This window comes from Conger conger, unplaced genomic scaffold (assembly GCF_963514075.1).
Source record: "Conger conger unplaced genomic scaffold, fConCon1.1 SCAFFOLD_37, whole genome shotgun sequence".
Lineage (NCBI taxonomy): Eukaryota > Metazoa > Chordata > Actinopteri > Anguilliformes > Congridae > Conger > Conger conger.
In genome coordinates, this window is record NW_026890511.1 from 1,514,502 (window position 1) to 1,534,092 (window position 19,591).

General features: G+C 45.9%; 1 protein-coding gene across 1 annotated transcript in view; it reads left to right on the forward strand.

The window, feature by feature from the left end:
* Positions 1-19,591, forward strand: part of LOC133120472 (NACHT, LRR and PYD domains-containing protein 12-like) — a 73,201-nt gene that overhangs the window by 18,588 nt on the left and 35,022 nt on the right. Inside the window, exon 6 of the mRNA XM_061230324.1 lies at positions 14,284-14,457. Coding sequence (XP_061086308.1) covers positions 14,284-14,457 — 174 coding nt within the window. The remainder of the gene's footprint in view (positions 1-14,283; positions 14,458-19,591) is intronic.

Sequence of the window (19,591 nt, forward strand, 5' to 3'; positions counted from 1 at the left end):
TGTAAAGAGCTCATTCCCACCTGCAGAACAGGACTTTTGTGCTGACTGTAAAGAGCTCATTCCCACCTACAGAACAGGGCTTTTGTGCTGACTGTAAAGAGCTCATTCCCACCTACAGAACAGGACTTTTGTGCTGACTGTAAAGAGCTCATTCCCACCTACAGAACAGGACTTTTGTGCTGACCGTGGCTATATTCTTCCTTGAATGAAATGATCAGAACACACTCTGCTGCTTTGTGAAGGCAGGAAATCTTTGCGGTTTATTCTGGCTAGCCATAAGTTCCTCCTGACTTGGCTTTAATTCCTCGTATCCTCTACTGGTCGCCTATGGTAAAATAGACTCAGTGTTATATGTTATAGTGTGATATTATATCAGGCAAATATTGGACTCCCAACGGAGTGCACAACCCTGTCTGTAAGTTCTTAACAGCAGCATATTTACAGATTTAACGCCAATCAAGTCTGTCTGGCAGAAGCCATAGGGAAGAGGGATGAAAACATGAAAAATACTTATTTTAACCAATGCATTTTTTTTAAATGACACGCGATCGACCAGCATGCCTGGACGTAAACTACATGGATTGAACTAGCCTAGACTGCTGTAACTGTGAGGTTACACTGCACCATGTCAATGTACATGTAAACCTTTAATTTGGCAATTAGGCTTTTATCTAACTTACAGTGTTGACATCCAGCTACTAAGATGGCCCAAAATGAAGTTGAAAATGCAATTAAATTTGTCAGTACCGATTTTATAAAAAGAAAAAGTTAGGAACAGTGTCGGTTACACAGTTAACCGTTTAAAAAGTGGGATGGTATCAGTTTACAAAAACTGATTATTTGTCACATCCCTACCTCGTGTAGTGTTTTTACAGTGATATGAGTGCAGTCGATCGCACTGATTACATTTGGGAACATGCTGTAAATTGTGCTTTGGCGTTGGCTTGTTCACCTGCAGTGAAGGGAAACCGTATGTATCGTTGGGTCATTCCAATTGTGCCATCCCACACAGATGGCATGACTAGGCTCAATGATATCAAAATCGTCAAAATCGGCTCATAAGCCAGTCATCATCTTGGGTCCCTGAACACCCTCTCCATCTGAAGCCTGCCATTGGCAAAGCCCTCCAACAGTGCTAAAGCAGCCATTGCTGAACACCCTCTCCATCTGAAGCCTGCCATTGGCAAAGCCCTCCAACAGTGCTAAAGCAGCCATTGCGCATCATTGCACACAGGCATCACCCAGCCCTTTTATAACCATTTCACAAATAGGGGAATTGCTTAACACTTTGAATGAATCAGTGTGGATGAACTGATGCCCCAAGTACATTATGAAAATGAATTGAATGTTATATGGAGTCCAAATATTTGAGTGAAATTGTCATTAGAATATATTGTCTGTATTTCACTACTTTGCCTGCAGGGTCACTATTTCCCTCTGCCTCCATAATGTGCGTACGCATGGGTCAAAGTTTCCCTAAATGTACGCATTAATAAATCACAATTTATGCTTAGAAAGTGGCGTACCCACATTTCAAGCCCTTTTTTTCCACTAGGTAATTAAGCAGGGCAATTTAGAATGTCACAATCAAGGAAAAAAATATCTAAAATAGGCTAACTAAAACATAGACTTACCATTGAGTTTGCCTCTAGATCCTTCATTTAGGATCGAAGGCATCGAATGAGATCCGCTCCTTTTGCAACATGTTCCAAACAGAAGGAGCAGAATACCTAAAGGCCCTTTTCCCCATTTCCGTACGGGCATTGGGAACAGACAGCATAAAAAGATCAAAGATCAAATGTAAACAATAACTTCCAGCAGTTTTCTGCAATATAGAAATGCATAGTGTGGGGCCTCGGGGTGGATCCTGAGGTGTAGTGGGTGATGTATAAATGCATAGTGTGGTGCCTCGGGGTGGATCCTGAGGTGTAGTGGGTGATGTATAAATGCATAGTGTGGTGCCTCGGGGTGGATCCTGAGGTGTAGTGCGTGATGTATAAATGCATAGTGTGGGGCCTCGGGGTGGATCCTGAGGTGTAGTGGGTGATGTATAAATGCATAGTGTGGTGCCTCGGGGTGGATCCTGAGGTGTAGTGGGTGATGTATAAATGCATAGTGTGGTGTCTCGGGGTGGATCCTGAGGTGTAGTGGGTGATGTATAAATGCATAGTGTGGGGCCTCGGGGTGGATCCTGAGGTGTAGTGGGTGATGTATAAATGCATAGTGTGGAGCCTCGGGGTGGATCCTGAGGTGTAGTGGGTGATGTATAAATGCATAGTGTGGTGCCTCGGGGTGGATCCTGAGGTGTAGTGGGTGATGTATAAATGCATAGTGTGGTGCCTCGGGGTGGATCCTGAGGTGTAGTGGGTGATGTATAAATGCATAGTGTGGTGCCTCGGGGTGGATCCTGAGGTGTAGTGGGTGATGTATAAATGCATAGTGTGGTGCCTCGGGGTGGATCCTGAGGTGTAGTGGGTGATGTATAAATGCATAGTGTGGGGCCTCGGGGTGGATCCTGAGGTGTAGTGGGTGATGTATAAATGCATAGTGTGGGGCCTCGGGGTGGATCCTGAGGTGTAGTGGGTGATGTATAAATGCATAGTGTGGTGCCTCGGGGTGGATCCTGAGGTGTAGTGGGTGATGTATAAATGCATAGTGTGGGGCCTCGGGGTGGATCCTGAGGTGTAGTGGGTGATGTATAAATGCATAGTGTGGTGCCTCGGGGTGGATCCTGAGGTGTAGTGGGTGATGTATAAATGCATAGTGTGGTGTCTCGGGGTGGATCCTGAGGTGTAGTGGGTGATGTATAAATGCATAGTGTGGTGCCTCGGGGTGGATCCTGAGGTGTAGTGGGTGATGTATAAATGCATAGTGTGGGGCCTCGGGGTGGATCCTGAGGTGTAGTGGGCGGGCCCAGCTGCAAACCAGACACGGGAGTCAGCAATTATTGGAAGTTTTTTTTCTTTTTATCTTTTTCGGGGTATTGGTGATAGCGCCCCCCTCAGGGCAAGGGTAGGGAAAAACGGGAGAAATATAAGCAATTTAAGCTTGATGAAAAATGTCACTAACAAAGATAAAGATGTTTCTGGATCAGTGTACTGGTTGATACTCCCATGGTTGAGGGGAGAGGACGCTGGCGTTGACTGTTCGCCGCTTCTCCGCCTGAGCTAGATCTAACTTTCTATAGTTGATTTTACGGACCCTTTTTTTTTTTTACAGATTATTAGTTGTTTCTAAGCGTGGTTTATTGAGCATTTTGTGCACTGAGCTTTTTGTGCGGATTTTCCTACCTGCTGCCGCCCGTCTAAACCCGCCGTTTCAGTCATCCATATTCGGATCACCTGCACTCCTGGTTTACTTCAACATCCACCACGCTCCAGCTCATGTCTCGACCAGCGCTGTTGTGAGGTATTTCCCTGGGCAGTTTTTCAGCTGTCCCCGGTGCGGGTTGGGCTCGTTGCCTGGGACCGCTACCTCCACAGTAGCCAGCCCTCCGCTAGCCGCCCTCCGCTAGCCGCCCTTCAGCCAACTAGCGACACTGGATTGCCTGGCTAGCTAACGGGTAACCCAACCATGCTGAAATATTTCCCCTCTCAGCTGCTGGAATTTAACAACTGCACGACCCCCTCGTGCATTTCAGTTATCAAACAACTTGGACTTCTACGCCGACTTCGTTACATGCATAGAAGCTCCCGTCAAAAGTTTGTCTACTTCCAGCCTGGTCATTCAATTCCTTCCATCTGCTCTGCTGCACGCTCTGTCGCACCTCGTACATGTCATCAGAACTTCGTCGCACCTGGATTTAGTAGCAGCACTGGAAACATAGTGAGGCTACCTCACTCCAGGCTGCATAGAAAACGTGGAGAGGATTTCACACTGCACAGGTTGCACAGAAAAAGAGGAGTGGATTTTTTAAACCCCCCTCCCCCACGACAATTCTGCTCATCTACCGCCCACCCAAACGAAACTCTGCCTTTATCCCAGAAATGCATGACCTTCTTACAACCCTCTGTACAACATCTGCCAATATCATCATTCTCAGAGACATAAACATTCATGTTGACACCCCCTCCTGCCACTCTGCATCTGCCTTTCTACAATTACTGGACTGCCTAAACCTCATTCAACATGTCAACGTCCCAACACACAACAGGGGGCACACATTGGATCTGGTCATCACAGACTCTGCCCCCATCAGTAATCTCCTTGTGTACGACCTGGGTGTGTCTGATCACAGGGTCATTGCACTGGAGCTGCCATTTCCACCCCCTCACACCAAGCCCAAGCGCCAAATCTCTTTCAGGAACATCAAAAACATTAACACAGACGCCTTAATTTTGGACCTCCAGCACCTCTCCTCTGCAAATTTTTCATCAGCCAGCGATTCAGTGGCTTTTTACAATAATACCCTGACCAGTCTCTTGGACCTCCACGCCCCAGTTAAAACAAGAACGGTTTCTTTCTCACGCTCAGCTCCTTGGTTCACCCGCGAGCTGCGAAAAATGAAGGCAACTGGGCGTGTCCTTGAGCGACACCTCAAGGCCACAGGCCTCACCGTCCACAAAATGGCCTACAAAGACCATCAAAAGGCCTATTCGAAATCCCTCAGAGACGCACAGTCACAGTTTTATTCCAACTTAATTAACAATAGCCCTGGCAACTCCAAGCAGCTTTTTTCCACAATAAAACTACTCAAACTGCAACCTTCCACACACACAGACATCACAGAGGAACAGTGCAATAACTTCATTACCTTTTTCAGAAACAAAGTCGACACCATCCGGTCCCATCTCATCAGCCCCTCCACTCCACCTGCCCCCGCTGCCATCCCACAGCCAGGGATCTCCCAGCCTCTCTGCTGTTTCTCCAACATCACACAGCGAGAGGTTGAGGACATCATCAATACGATGAAATCCTTCACCTGTGCCCTGGACCCCGTTCCCACCGCTCTGGTTAAATCAAGCATTTGTGCCATAAGTCCCCTGATCACCAAAACCATAAACCTTTCCCTCCAGTCTGGCCACGTTCCCTCTGTTCTAAAAACTGCCATCATTACACCCCTCCTCAAAAAACCCACCTTGGACTCGGCAGTCCTTGCCAATTACAGACCAATTTCCAACCTCCCTTTCCTTTCCAAGGTCCTGGAAAAAGTGGTAGCTGCACAGCTCCAGGACCATCTCCAACTCAATAACATTGCAGAGAAGTTCCAGTCTGGCTTCCGCACCGCCCATAGCACTGAAACAGCACTAGTCAGGGTCACTAATGACCTGTTGATGGCGGCTGATGCTGGCTCCCCTTCACTCCTCATCCTGCTTGACCTGACCGCAGTATTTGACACCATTGACCATCGCATCCTCCTTAACCGTCTACACTCTATCGGCCTCTCTGACTTTGCTCTGAATTGGTTCAAATCATACCTCTCCGACAGAACCGAGTACGTCTCTTTGGGAGGGAAAAAATCCCGGTCCCATCCTGTCACCTGTGGTTTCCCCCAAGGATCCGTCCTCGGCCCCGTCCTCTTCACCCTCTACTTGCTCCCCCTCGGCCGTGTCATCAGCCAGTATGGAATTTCCTTACACACAACTGTACCTTAAGACTGACTCACCCCCCTCTGCAGCTCCGCCGTCACCATCTCCATCATCCACACTCACTACCTGCCTGGAGGAGATAAAGGCGTGGATGAAATCAAACTTCCTACAACTCAACAGCTCCAAAACCAAGGCCATCCTAATTGGCACCCCCCATCAGATTCATTCATCCTCCATTACCAGCATCTCTTTCTCCGGTCAGGTCCTTCCCCTCTCATCCATAGTCACCAACCTGGGTGTGAAAATTGACCCCCACCTAAACTTTGAGGCCCACATTAAACACCTGTGCAAAACCTCCTTTTTCCACCTCAGGAACATTGCTAAACTCCGTCCCACACTCACCCTCCCAGATGCAGAAAAACTTGTCCACGCCTTTGTCTCCTCCAGGCTGGATTACTGTAACGCACTTCTCATCGGGATCCCTAGCAAGAGCCTCCTGAGGCTCCAATATATCCAGAACAGCGCTGCTAGGATCCTGATGAGAGTGCGTAAGTACGACCACATCACACCGATCCTCCACTCACTTCACTGGCTCCCCATCACCTCCCGGACTGAATACAAAATATCCCTTCTGACCCATCAGTGCATCTATGGAAATGCCCCCCCCTATCTCAAAGAACTCCTCACCCCAGAACCCTCCACTCGAAACCTTCGCTCTGCCAACACCAACCGCCTCCGTCCTCACAAGACCAAGCTCTGCACCATGGGCGACCGAGCCTTCTGCTCGGCTGCTCCCCGCCTGTGGAATGCCCTCCCTGACTACCTGAGAGCACCGCAGACCACTGATGCTTTTAAAAGAGGGCTAAAAACCTACCTCTTTACTAAAGCTTTTTCTTAGTTTTTATATTTTATACATGCCATTGGGTGTTTTATTCCCTGTTTTTACCCTGTAGCACTTTGAGATTTGGTCTCCAAATGTAAAGTGCACTATAAATAAAATGCATTATTATTATTATTATTAAATAAAAGTGGCTGTTCAGGCAAAATCAACTCAAGTTCTTCCCGGACCGGGGTATGCTCCAGAATCTCCTTCCTTCTTCCCTCTTAGGCCTTGTCAGGGCTGGGGGGAAGCACAGAGGTACAGGGTAAGTACGATTGGGGTTTTATTAGGCTCACATGTCCGGCGTCAGACTCCGGGTCTTTGGGTTTGCCGTCGGGGAAGGTGGGGTTTCCTTCAGGGCCGGTTTGTGGGGTCGGTATGGCAGGGCGTAGACGTTCCGTCCTCTATCCGGTTCGGCGCTGGCTCTTCCTCTCTCTTGTCTCTCCCTCTTTTAGGATAGGCGCCGACTGACTCTGTTTGTAGTCTCGACCGCGCCTTAAATCTCTTCCCCTGCTCAGTAGAGAAAAGGGCTGCAGCTGGGTTAGTATTCTTCCACCAGGTTCACTCACGTGCGCTGTCCGGGGTCCTGGACTGCAGGGAGAGGGATCGCTCTCCAGGGTGCTGATCTCCCCATCACCTCTCTGGGAAAATAGACCCCTTTGTATACCTCTCCGAATGCGTAACGTTTGCATGGCTGCGTTGTGCGAGTCCTTCTGGGGTTCTCCACCCACGTGGTGCAACATGCAGGAACAGGGGCGCCACAATAGGTATGACAGAAGCAGAGCGAGAATTGCCTTGTGAATAAGGATATGCCAATTCAGTCTATGGGTGGCCAGTGCTGGCCAGCCAACCCAATCATATAAGGTACAATGGCGAGTGAGAGCCCTACAATTTGTAATGAATCTCAATGTACCACCATGATAAACAGTGTTGATCGCATGGAGGCACTGAGAGGATGCATGCATGTACAAAACGTCACCATAATCAAGCGCAGGCAGAAAAGTCTGCTTTTAGCCTCAAAAGAAAAGCATGACTTGTTTCTGAAGAAAAAACCCAATTTCAGTTTCGTAAATAGGTGCTGAATATGTGGTTTAAAGGAGAGGCAGTCATCAATTAAGATACACAAGTACTCATATGCGGAAACAAGCTCAATCTCTTTTCCCTGAAGAGAAACAATAAATGGTAGATTCAGTCAGTTTTTTCTTGAATTGGTGAACACCATTAGTTTTGTTTTGACAGCATTTAAAACACGTTTCAATTGACATAGCATATTTTGTACAATATCAAAAGCTTTACAAGTTCTGAAAGGCTTTGACAAGATTTGCAGCACAGCAATAATAACAGTATCATCAGCATAGAAATGAAGATTCAGCATTTGACACATTATGACCCAAACTATTGATATAAATGGTAAATAAGACGGGAACCAGAACGGAGCCCTGCGGCACCCCCTTATGGAAAGATGGCACATCTGAAGTGAGACCATCAAATCGAGTGCATTGAGCTCAGTCAGAAAGATAGTGAACAAACCAAGCAACTGCTTGCTCTGAGAGAGCTGTGTTGAGCAATCTCTGCTTCAGAATGCTTTGGTCAACTGTGTCAAACGCTTTGGAGAGATCTATAAAAAGTGAGACACAGTGCTGCTTATTGTCAAGCGCAACAGTAATATCATTCACAGCCTTCAGGGCTGCTGTAATTGTGCTGTGTTGTTCCTGAACCTGATTGGGACGTAGATTAGATAGCGTTTGTATATACAAAAGTTAAGTCGTTCACTAATAAGAGCTTCAAGTACTTTAGCCAGTGCTGACAAATATTAAATTGGCCTGTAATTATTTAAAAGACTCTGATCTCCCCCTTTTAACAGTGGGATAACAGGCCGATTTCCAGATCCTTTGGATTTTGTGACATTCCAGGGTAAGATTAAAACTATATGTTAAAGGTTCAGCTGCCAATTCCCAACAGCTAGCATCTAAAAGGTCAAGACCAGCAGATTTCCTTGGATCTAAGGCTTTAAGGGCTATGTGCACTTCCTGTACTGAAAAGGAGGTAAAGATGAAGGCTTATCCATTTTGTATTGGATATTGGTGCTATTTATGGTAATGAGCCAAAGCGTCACAGGTCAACAGATACACCTGACTGTGCCTCACCTCTTATTCACCCTGATGAAGGCCTGTGTGCCGCAACGCGTCGGTGCGTGTTTTTCATTTCTCGCCTATGCATTAGCCGTATAATAAAGGCTTATTAACGCATCCATATCAAGAGTGCCTTGGTCGCCATCCTTTAGCTCTTTCACGATTTAGTGCCAAAAAATCTAGTTGTTTGCAAACAGTTTCAGGAAAGTATGATATTAACATGAAATTTGGAGTTTACAAAGATCGTTATACCACCCCCTCTCTTGGGTCGGTTGGTACAGAAAACACTGTAGCCATCAATATTTTTGCAAAGCCATGTTTCTGATTACACAATAAGATCAGCTTCCATAGATTTAGCCCAGATTCGGATCATGTCTCATTTCGGAAGTAAACTGCATACATTCAAATGAATAACGCCGAGACCAGACCTACATTTGAAATTAGCTGGGGTGCTACAGTTCAACACGGGGCCAGGATTTGGTTGCACATTTCCTGATATTAAAAGCAAAAGAACAACTAAACATCTTTGTCTCGTCAAAGTGAACGAGAAAGTCCTCTGAGTCAGTGGAAGCAACAAAAAAAGCAACAAAATCTGAATGAGAGTTCTTCAAGATTGTGAATCAGTTATTTAAAACAGAGAGGCTGAGAATGCACCCAGCTTTTTTGGCTGAGAGTTTGGGAAAAAGCGAGACGGTGTTTGCTCAATTAGTCCATTTGTGCGAGTTTCACCACACAAGATGACCAGCTGGGAGCGCACATTGTCAGAATCACATGCCCAACAATGGTCGCCTTCATTGCCATCCCACGCAATTACCAAACTGAGCAAGGCAAGGATGACAATCATTGTCCAGGAATAATAAAAATAAAAATAAATACTGTCAGCAATCCTGCAAAGGTAACTCACATCAAGGCCACAACTCGCCCAAGAAAGACAGCCTCGCCTGACAGTCACCACTCCATGCCAAGCTCCCAGGTCAACACTGCTAGCTCCACCGACACATCAGCCAAGCTCCCAGGTCAACACTGCTAGCTCCACTGACACATCAGCCAAGCTCCCAGGTCAACACTGCTAGCTCCACTGACACATCAGCCAAGCTCCCAGGTCAACACTGCTAGCTCCACTAACACATCAGCCAATCTCCCAGGTCAACACTGCTAGCTCCACTGACACATCAGCCAAGCTCCCAGGTCAACACTGCTAGCTCCAGCGACACATCAGCCAAGCTCCCAGGTCAACACTGCTAGCTCCACTGACACATCAGCCAAGCTCCCAGGTCAACACTGCTAGCTCCACTGACACATCAGCCAAGCTCCCAGGTCAACACTGCTAGCTCCACCGACACATCAGCCAAGCTCCCAGGTCAACACTGCTAGCTCCACTGACACATCAGCCAAGCTCCCAGGTCAACACTGCTAGCTCCACTGACACATCAGCACAGTGGGAGAGCGGAGGGCTTACCCACTGAATTGGCTGCATTAAGGAGATGCAGGTAACTGGGGTCAGGATCTGCAGCAGAATGGATGAAGAGTGACAGGCTGATCAGTCAGGCAGGCGGGCGGTAGGCCAAGCACCATAATAATAAGGGGCTGTCACTTACTGCTGCCTCAGCCGGTTGTGCACCCACCGCACCTACAACTTCTAGCGACAGTGCCTCTGCTGGTTGTGGTGAACCAGCTACAGTGTGGGAGGAAAGTGTCAGAGACAACAGACAGCAGCAGCCCACCACAAATCAGACACCCAAGACAGGACAGGAGACAGTCCTCCCCTGGAGCAATGCAGGGTTAAGGGCCTTACTCTTGGGCCCAACAGCTGTGTGGATCTTACTGTGGCTACACTGGGGATTGGACCACCGACCTTGTGGGTCCCAGTCATGTTCCTTAACTGCTATGCTGCAGGCCGCCCATTTTATTTGTGAAGCGCTTTTCCCAAGCTCAAAGCACTGTACAGTACAAGCATTAATAAAATAAGTACATTTAGCAATTGACTGTTGTAGTATTATATAGTTTAAAATTGATTTGACATATCTTACACAGCTGGCTTTACAGATTATCAGAGTGTTCCCCAAAAATGTAAGTAGTCGGCCAAAGAGAAAAAGTAGCCGTCCGGGGGGGGGGGGGGGGGGGGGGGGGGGGGGGTTCAGATGATGTCCACTGGCCTCTTTTTTCTGACACAATTTGGAGGCTTCTGGTGCATTTAAAATGTTAAATGAATCCCTCATACATGCCTTTATTCTTAAGCATTTTGTTAAATTTCCATTAAAATATACCAACATCACATTTAATCTTGTAGTGCCATTAACCAGAAATTTGTTCAGAAAGAAAGAAAGAACCTACGGTAATGATAACTTTACATAGTTAGTATTTAAAAATATTTTACAAAGCGTTACATAAAAGATTCATGTTTCACTTTAATGATATTGAACAATAACTCTAATATGACTAGGTACAAATTAAACTATTTGGTTTATATAGTCAGTCATCCATGTGGGACTCTGGACTCTGATTCTTCCCAGTCCATTTGAAGAGACACCAATGCTATCTCTGCACTGCGTGGAGGCTCTCTGTGAGGCTGGCATTTGCTAAATTACCCAAAATGCAGTCGATATGGATGCAATAACGTTCCCTTTTCAACGCCAAATCCGACAGAGACAAACAGTGGATACAGTAGTTTCCATGCAACGTCTATGCAACTTGTTGTTTGGGAGAACGTAAACACATAGGCTATTGGTGACCTGAAATTTCAGATTAAGATAACGTGAACTGTGATATGTAGCCTGTGGTAGTAGTGATATATTTTACCCATTATTCTTTAAGATATGTTTGAGTTTTTTATAATTTATAAACACTTGGCTGTGAAGAAGCTCAGTCAAAAACTGGGTCCGGCTACCTGAAGTGACCAGCAGAGGTCACCCGCTAGCTATACCCACTGCTTGACCGGAGGGTGCGAGGTGTGCTGAAATTCGGAAGATTGTATATGAAGCAGCTACAACTTCAGACTGCAAGTGTATCCTAAAGATTGTACTGTGCTCAAGTACAGGAGTGAACCAATGTCATTTCTAGAGCTGGCAGAAAAATAAATGAAGGTAATTGGTTGGAACCGAAATCAGCTCGCAGACCGGCCCTCCAGGACCAGAGTTGTGCACTTCTGCTTTGGAGTGTTATTGGCGTTTGTCAACATGAGGACCAGAATTGTGCTAATTAAAGTCAAGGAAGCCATTAAAAGCAAACAGTTTGTAACATCAAACAGTGACAGTATCAGCAGGTAGCTGAATGTATCTGATATATTTTATCATTATGAGACGGAGCAGTCGCCTGTTAGCAGAGGTGGGTAGTAACATGCAACATTTACTCCGTTACATTTACTAAAGTACGTTCTTAAATAAACTGAACCTGTAGAGTCGTTTTAAAGGAGGATAATTTTTACTCTTACTTGAGTATATTTGTAAAGGACATTTTTTTTACTTTTACTCCGTTATATTCAGATTCATTTCTCACTACATTTTTTTACTCATTTTGATTTTCAATGCAAGTTCTGTTGGGTTGGTTCTCAGAGTTTGCCAGGTGTCTGGGTAAAAGTCTGAATGTTCTGCCACGCCTCACAAATAAAGACGCGCAAAGACACATACACAAAAGGAATCACTTGTACTTGGGTACAGCTCCAGCACAAAATTAAAGCAGGGGTGCCAAGAATTGTGAAACCAGTTTTTGGGGGATTTTTATTTCTTTTTTTAAAGAAATAAGCTCTTTCTCTCTCAGTTTACTACTCTGTCATCGGCATTCTTTCTTTTTCCACATGAGTCTCATCCCTCTCTTCTTACTCCTCCATCACAGCAAAGAAAAGCAGGATAAAACCTGATGAGTCTTAGAGTTGGCAGGTTTGTGTTTCCTGACCAGAATGTAAGGTTTGAGTGGAGTCTGTAGTATCAGGGCACAGGTGATGACTGGATGCTGGATGTCTGATTGATGTGGTAAAAGACTGACCACCTGCATAGTAAAATGTTTCAGGTCTGTCACACATTACAGTCTTCATCCATCTCCACTATTCACTACCTGCTATGAACTATTATCAAATCCTTAATTTTACCCCACTCTCTGTTCAAGGGGAGCTGTACTCCTCACAATACAGTACACCGCATTCCCACCTACAGAACAGGACTTTTGTGCTGACTGTAAAGAGCTCATTCCCACCTACAGAACAGAACTTTTGTGCTGACTGTAAAGAGCTCATTCCCACCTACAGAACAGGACTTTTGTGCTAACTGCAAAGAGCTCATTCCCACCTACAGAACAGGACTTTCCTGCTGACTGTGGCTATATTCTTCCTTGAATGTGTAGGTTCCGAAGTGTAATGTCGTATTTCAAATCAGTCTCATAATTATTTCAATTTAGCTACGTTATTAATAACGGACTCAATAGTAATGATTGAATAAATCATTCAACAGTCATACAGTTGAATTAATACTATGAATTCAATAACAACTTATATGAGTTCGATTTTTATAAGTGGCCTAAAATATCGTTCTTAAATAGCTAGTTGGCTTAATTCAGTGTTGGAAAAACATTGAGACGGACAACCGGTTACAATAAAGAGTATTTATTGAACACAAATTCTAATCATAAACACAGCTAAATAAAAAGGGCGTGAAGGAAAAGTAATGTATTGAAGAGGGAAGAAAGGTGGAGGACAAAGGAATGCGCGTACACGTATGCCCGCGTCGAGAAAGCGAGGGAAGGAGACACAGGAAGAGAGAAAGAGCGCGTGCACGTGAGTACACGTAGCGGGCGAAGAGGATGTGGGAAGGAATTGGTAGAGAATATAGCTTGGGCCTCATAATGTTCGACTATGGTTATAGCGCGTAATGGCGCGTACACCTAGTTGAAATTTGGGGTGGTCAAGAGACAAATTAATGAAATTACCGCAACAAGGGTACTTACGCTTTGGGAAGCGTTTCTGAGAGTTTGCGGTGCTTGATTAAATTAATTTTGAAACTTGGTTCACCTGATTTAACAGTCCACTGACTATAAGCCCGGAGAGCCGTAGGCCGTCCTCTAAGGGTTATTTGTACGGAAGCGAGAGAGAGAGAGTACAATGTAATGGAAGGTAATGTGTCAGTTGTAAACAGGAAAAACTATTTAAACAAAGTTACACAAACAACTAATCTAGAAGATATAATGTATTATAACATGAACAAGACTAATGCCCAGATGCGCAGCCTTACTTGGTGGCGAATATCCAATGATATTCGACCAGTCTCAAATAGCTGACCGTCGTCAGTAGGCAAAGTTTTAAAGTCTGCCACGCCTCACAACTAAAGACACACAAAGACACGTACACAAAAGGAATCACTTGTACTTGGGTATAGCTACAGCACAAAATTAAACCAGGGGTGCCAAGAATTGTGAAACCAGTTTTTGGGGGATTTCTTTTTTTTTTTTGTCTACAGTATTGTTGTGCATGTTTATGTAGGGAGCCCACAAGATATGAGCATGTTGTGTGTATGTCAGTCTGCCTTTAGCTGTGTTAGCTTGCAATGCTGTGGGAAGTTTGTCACAGAAAACCAAAAGGAAAAAAGCAAACTCCCTGGCCACTGTGACAGATGTGTGTTATATTTTACATCTTACCATTAACTGTGCCAAATGTCCCACAGCATTGCAAACTAACTCACTGTCCACTCTGAAAGATGTTATCTTTTACATCCTACCTAACCTTTTTATTCTATAATGTATTCATTCTTCTTTACAGACTGCACAGTTGTAACTTAAGTGAGAAGGCCTGTGAAATTGTGGCCTCAGCTCTCCAGTTATCAAACTCACCCCTGAGAGATCTGGACCTCAGCTTCAATAACCTGGGAGATGCAGGAGTGAAGCTGCTCTGTGCTGGACTGGTGAGTCCAAACTGTAAACTACAGAGACTGGGGTGAGTAGTGCGGTGTTCTGTGTGACCTTAACTAAATAGAATTAGTGATTATGGCTCCATGCAATGAAATGATGAAAAGCTCTTTCTCTCTCAGTGTACTACTCTGTCCATCGGCATTCTTTCTTTGTCCACATTTGTCTCATCCCTCTCTTCTTACTCCTCTATCACAGCAAAGAAAAGCAGGATAAAACCTGATTGAGCCTTAGGGTTGGCAGGTTTGTGTTTCCTGACCAGAATGTATGGTTTCAGTGGAGTCTGTAGTATCAGGGCACAGGTGATGACTGGATGCTGGATGTCTGATTGATGTGGTAAAAGACTGACCACCTGCATAGTAAAATGTTTCAGGTCTGTCACACATTACAGTCTTCATCCATCTCCACTATTCACTACCTGCTATGAATCAAATCCTTAATTTTACCTCACTCTCTGATGAAGGGGAGCTGTACTCCTCACAATACAGTACACCTCATTCCCACCTACAGAACAGGACTTTTGTGCTGACTGTAAAGAGCTCATTCCCACCTACAGAACAGGACTTTTGTGCTGACTGTAAAGAGCTCATTCCCACCTACGGAATAGGACTTTTGTGCTGACTGAAAAACGCTCATTCCCACCTACAGAACAGGACTTTTGTGCTGACTGTAAAGAGCTCATTCCCACCTACGGAACAGGACTTTTCTGCTGCCTGTGGCTATATTCTTCCTTGAATGAAATGATCAGAACACACTCTGCTGTTTTGTGAAGGCAGGAAATCTTTGCAGTTTATTCTGGCTAGACATAAGTTCCTCCTGACTTGGCTTTAATTCCTTGTATCCTCTACCAGTTGCCTATGGTAAAATAGACGCAGTGTTATATGTTATAGTGTGATATTATATCAGGCAAATATTGCACTCCCAACGGAGTGCGCAACCCTGTCTGTAAGTTCTTAACAGCAGCATATTTACAGATTTAACGCCAATCAAGCCTGTCTGGCAGAAGCCATAGGGAAGAGGGATGAAAACATGAAGAATTCTTATTTTAACCAATGCATTTTTTTTAAATGACACGCGATTGACCAGCATGCCTGGACGTAAACTATATGGAGTGAACTAGCCTAGACTGCTGTAACTGTGAGGTTACACTGCACCATGTCAATGTACATGTAAACCTTTAATTTGGCAATTAGGCTATTATCTAACTTAGTGTTGACATCCAGCTACTAAGATGGCCCAAAATGAAGTTGAAAATGCAATTAAATTTGTCAGTACAGTTTTTATAAAAAGAAAAAGATAGGAACAGTGTCGGTTACACAGTTAACCGGTTAAAAAGTGGGATGGTATCAGTTTACAAAAACTGATTATTTGTCACATCCCTACCTCGTGTAGTGTTTTTACAGTGATATGAGTGCAGTCGTTCGCACTGATTACATTTGGGAACATGCTGTAAATTGTGCTTTGGCGTTGGTTTGTTCGCCTGCAGTGTAGGGAAACCGTATGTATCGTTGGGTCATTCCAATTATGCCATCCCACACAGATGGCATGACGAGGCTCAATGATATCAAAATCAACAAAATCGGCTCATAAGCCAGTCATCATCTTGGGTCCCTGAACACCCTCTCTATCTGAAGCCTGCCATTGGCAAAGCCCTCCAACAGTGCTAAAGCAGCCATTGCGCATCATTGCACACAGGCATCACCCAGCCCTTTTATAACCATTTCACAAATAGGGGAATTGCTTAACACTTTGAATGAATCAGTGTGGATGAACTGATGCCCCAAGTACATTATGAAAATGAATTGAATGTTATATGGAGTCCAAATATTTGAGTGAAATTGTCATTAGAATATATTGTCTGTATTTCACTACTTTGCCTGCAGGGTCGCTATTTCCCTCTGCCTCCATAATGTGCGTACGCATGGGTCAAAGTTTCCATAAATGTACGCATACAAGTTTTTTCAATAAATCACAATTTATGCTTAGAAAGTGGCGTACCCACATTTCAAGCCCTTTTTTTCCACTAGGTAATTAAGCAGGGCAATTTAGAATGTCACAATCAAGGAAAAAAATATCTAAAATAGGCTAACTAAAACATAGACTTACCATTGAGTTTGCCTCTAGATCCTTCATTTAGGATCGAAGGCATCGAATGAGACCCGCTCCTTTTGCAACATGTTCCAAACAGAAGGAGCAGAATACCTAAAGGCCCTTTTCCCCATTTCCGTACGGGCATTGGGAACAGACAGCATAAAAAGATCAAAGATCAAATGTAAACAATAACTTCCAGCAGTTTTCTGCAATATAGAAATGCATAGTGTGGGGCCTCGGGGTGGATCCTGAGGTGTAGTGGGTGATGTATAAATGCATAGTGTGGTGCCTCGGGGTGGATCCTGAGGTGTAGTGGGTGATGTATAAATGCATAGTGTGGTGCCTCGGGGTGGATCCTGAGGTGTAGTGGGTGATGTATAAATGCATAGTGTGGTGCCTCGGGGTGGATCCTGAGGTGTAGTGGGTGATGTATAAATGCATAGTGTGGGGCCTCGGGGTGGATCCTGAGGTGTAGTGGGTGATGTGTAAATGCATAGTGTGGGGCCTCGGGGTGGATCCTGAGGTGTAGTGGGTGATGTGTAAATGCATAGTGTGGTGCCTCGGGGTGGATCCTGAGGTGTAGTGGGTGATGTATAAATGCATAGTGTGGTGCCTCGGGGTGGATCCTGAGGTGTAGTGGGTGATATATAAATGCATAGTGTGGTGCCTCGGGGTGGATCCTGAGGTGTAGTGGGTGATGTATAAATGCATAGTGTGGTGCCTCGGGGTGGATCCTGAGGTGTAGTGGGTGATGTATAAATGCATAGTGTAGTGTCTCGGGGTGGATCCTGAGGTGTAGTGGGTGATGTATAAATGCATAGTGTGGTGCCTCGGGGTGGATCCTGAGGTGTAGTGGGTGATGTATAAATGCATAGTGTGGTGCCTCGGGGTGGATCCTGAGGTGTAGTGGGTGATGTATAAATGCATAGTGTGGTGCCTCGGGGTGGATCCTGAGGTGTAGTGGGTGATGTATAAATGCATAGTGTGGTGCCTCGGGGTGGATCCTGAGGTGTAGTGGGTGATGTATAAATGCATAGTGTGGTGCCTCGGGGTGGATCCTGAGGTGTAGTGGGTGATGTATAAATGCATAGTGTGGTGCCTCGGGGTGGATCCTGAGGTGTAGTGGGTGATGTATAAATGCATAGTGTGGGGCCTCGGGGTGGATCCTGAGGTGTAGTGGGTGATGTATAAATGCATAGTGTGGTGTCTCGGGGTGGATCCTGAGGTGTAGTGGGTGATGTATAAATGCATGGTGTGGGGCCTCGGGGTGGATCCTGAGGTGTAGTGGGTGATGTATAAATGCATAGTGTGGGGCCTCGGGGTGGATCCTGAGGTGGAGTGGGTGATGTATAAATGCATAGTGTGGGGCCTCGGGGTGGATCCTGAGGTGTAGTGGGTGATGTATAAATGCATAGTGTGGTGCCTCGGGGTGGATCCTGAGGTGTAGTGGGTGATGTATAAATGCATAGTGTGGTGCCTCGGGGTGGATCCTGAGGTGTAGTGGGTGATGTATAAATGCATAGTGTGGTGCCTCGGGGTGGATCCTGAGGTGTAGTGGGTGATGTATAAATGCATAGTGTGGTGTCTCGGGGTGGATCCTGAGGTGTAGTGGGTGATGTATAAATGCATAGTGTGGTGCCTCGGGGTGGATCCTGAGGTGTAGTGGGTGATGTATAAATGCATAGTGTGGGGCCTCGGGGTGGATCCTGAGGTGTAGTGGGTGATGTATAAATGCATAGTGTGGGGCCTCAGGGTGGATCCTGAGGTGTAGTGGGTGATGTATAAATGCATAGTGTGGTGCCTCGGGGTGGATCCTGAGGTGTAGTGGGTGATGTATAAATGCATAGTGTGGGGCCTCGGGGTGGATCCTGAGGTGTAGTGGGTGATGTATAAATGCATAGTGTGGGGCCTCGGGGTGGATCCTGAGGTGTAGTGGGTGATGTATAAATGCATAGTGTGGTGCCTCGGGGTGGATCCTGAGGTGTAGTGGGTGATGTATAAATGCATAGTGTGGGGCCTCGGGGTGGATCCTGAGGTGTAGTGGGTGATGTATAAATGCATAGTGTGGTGCCTCGGGGTGGATCCTGAGGTGTAGTGGGTGATGTATAAATGCATAGTGTGGTGTCTCGGGGTGGATCCTGAGGTGTAGTGGGTGATGTATAAATGCATAGTGTGGGGCCTCGGGGTGGATCCTGAGGTGTAGTGGGTGATGTATAAATGCATAGTGTGGAGCCTCGGGGTGGATCCTGAGGTGTAGTGGGTGATGTATAAATGCATAGTGTGGTGCCTCGGGGTGGATCCTGAGGTGTAGTGGGTGATGTATAAATGCATAGTGTGGTGCCTCGGGGTGGATCCTGAGGTGTAGTGGGTGATGTATAAATGCATAGTGTGGTGCCTCGGGGTGGATCCTGAGGTGTAGTGGGTGATGTATAAATGCATAGTGTTGTGCCTCGGGGTGGATCCTGAGGTGTAGTGGGTGATGTATAAATGCATAGTGTGGGGCCTCGTGGTGGATCCTGAGGTGTTGTGGGTGATGTATAAATGCATAGTGTGGTGCCTCGGGGTGGATCCTGAGGTGTAGTGGGTGATGTATAAATGCATAGTGTGGGGCCTCGGGGTGGATCCTGAGGTGTAGTGGGTGATGTATAAATGCATAGTGTGGTGCCTCGGGGTGGATCCTGAGGTGTAGTGGGTGATGTATAAATGCATAGTGTGGTGCCTCGGGGTGGATCCTGAGGTGTAGTGGGTGATGTATAAATGCATAGTGTGGTGCCTCGGGGTGGATCCTGAGGTGTAGTGGGTGATGTATAAATGCATAGTGTGGGGCCTCGGGGTGGATCCTGAGGTGTAGTGGGTGATGTATAAATGCATAGTGTGGTGCCTCGGGGTGGATCCTGAGGTGTAGTGGGTGATGTATAAATGCATAGTGTGGTGCCTCGGGGTGGATCCTGAGGTGTAGTGGGTGATGTATAAATGCATAGTGTGGTGCCTCGGGGTGGATCCTGAGGTGTAGTGGGTGATGTATAAATGCATAGTGTGGGGCCTCTGGGGTGGATCCTGAGGTGTAGTGG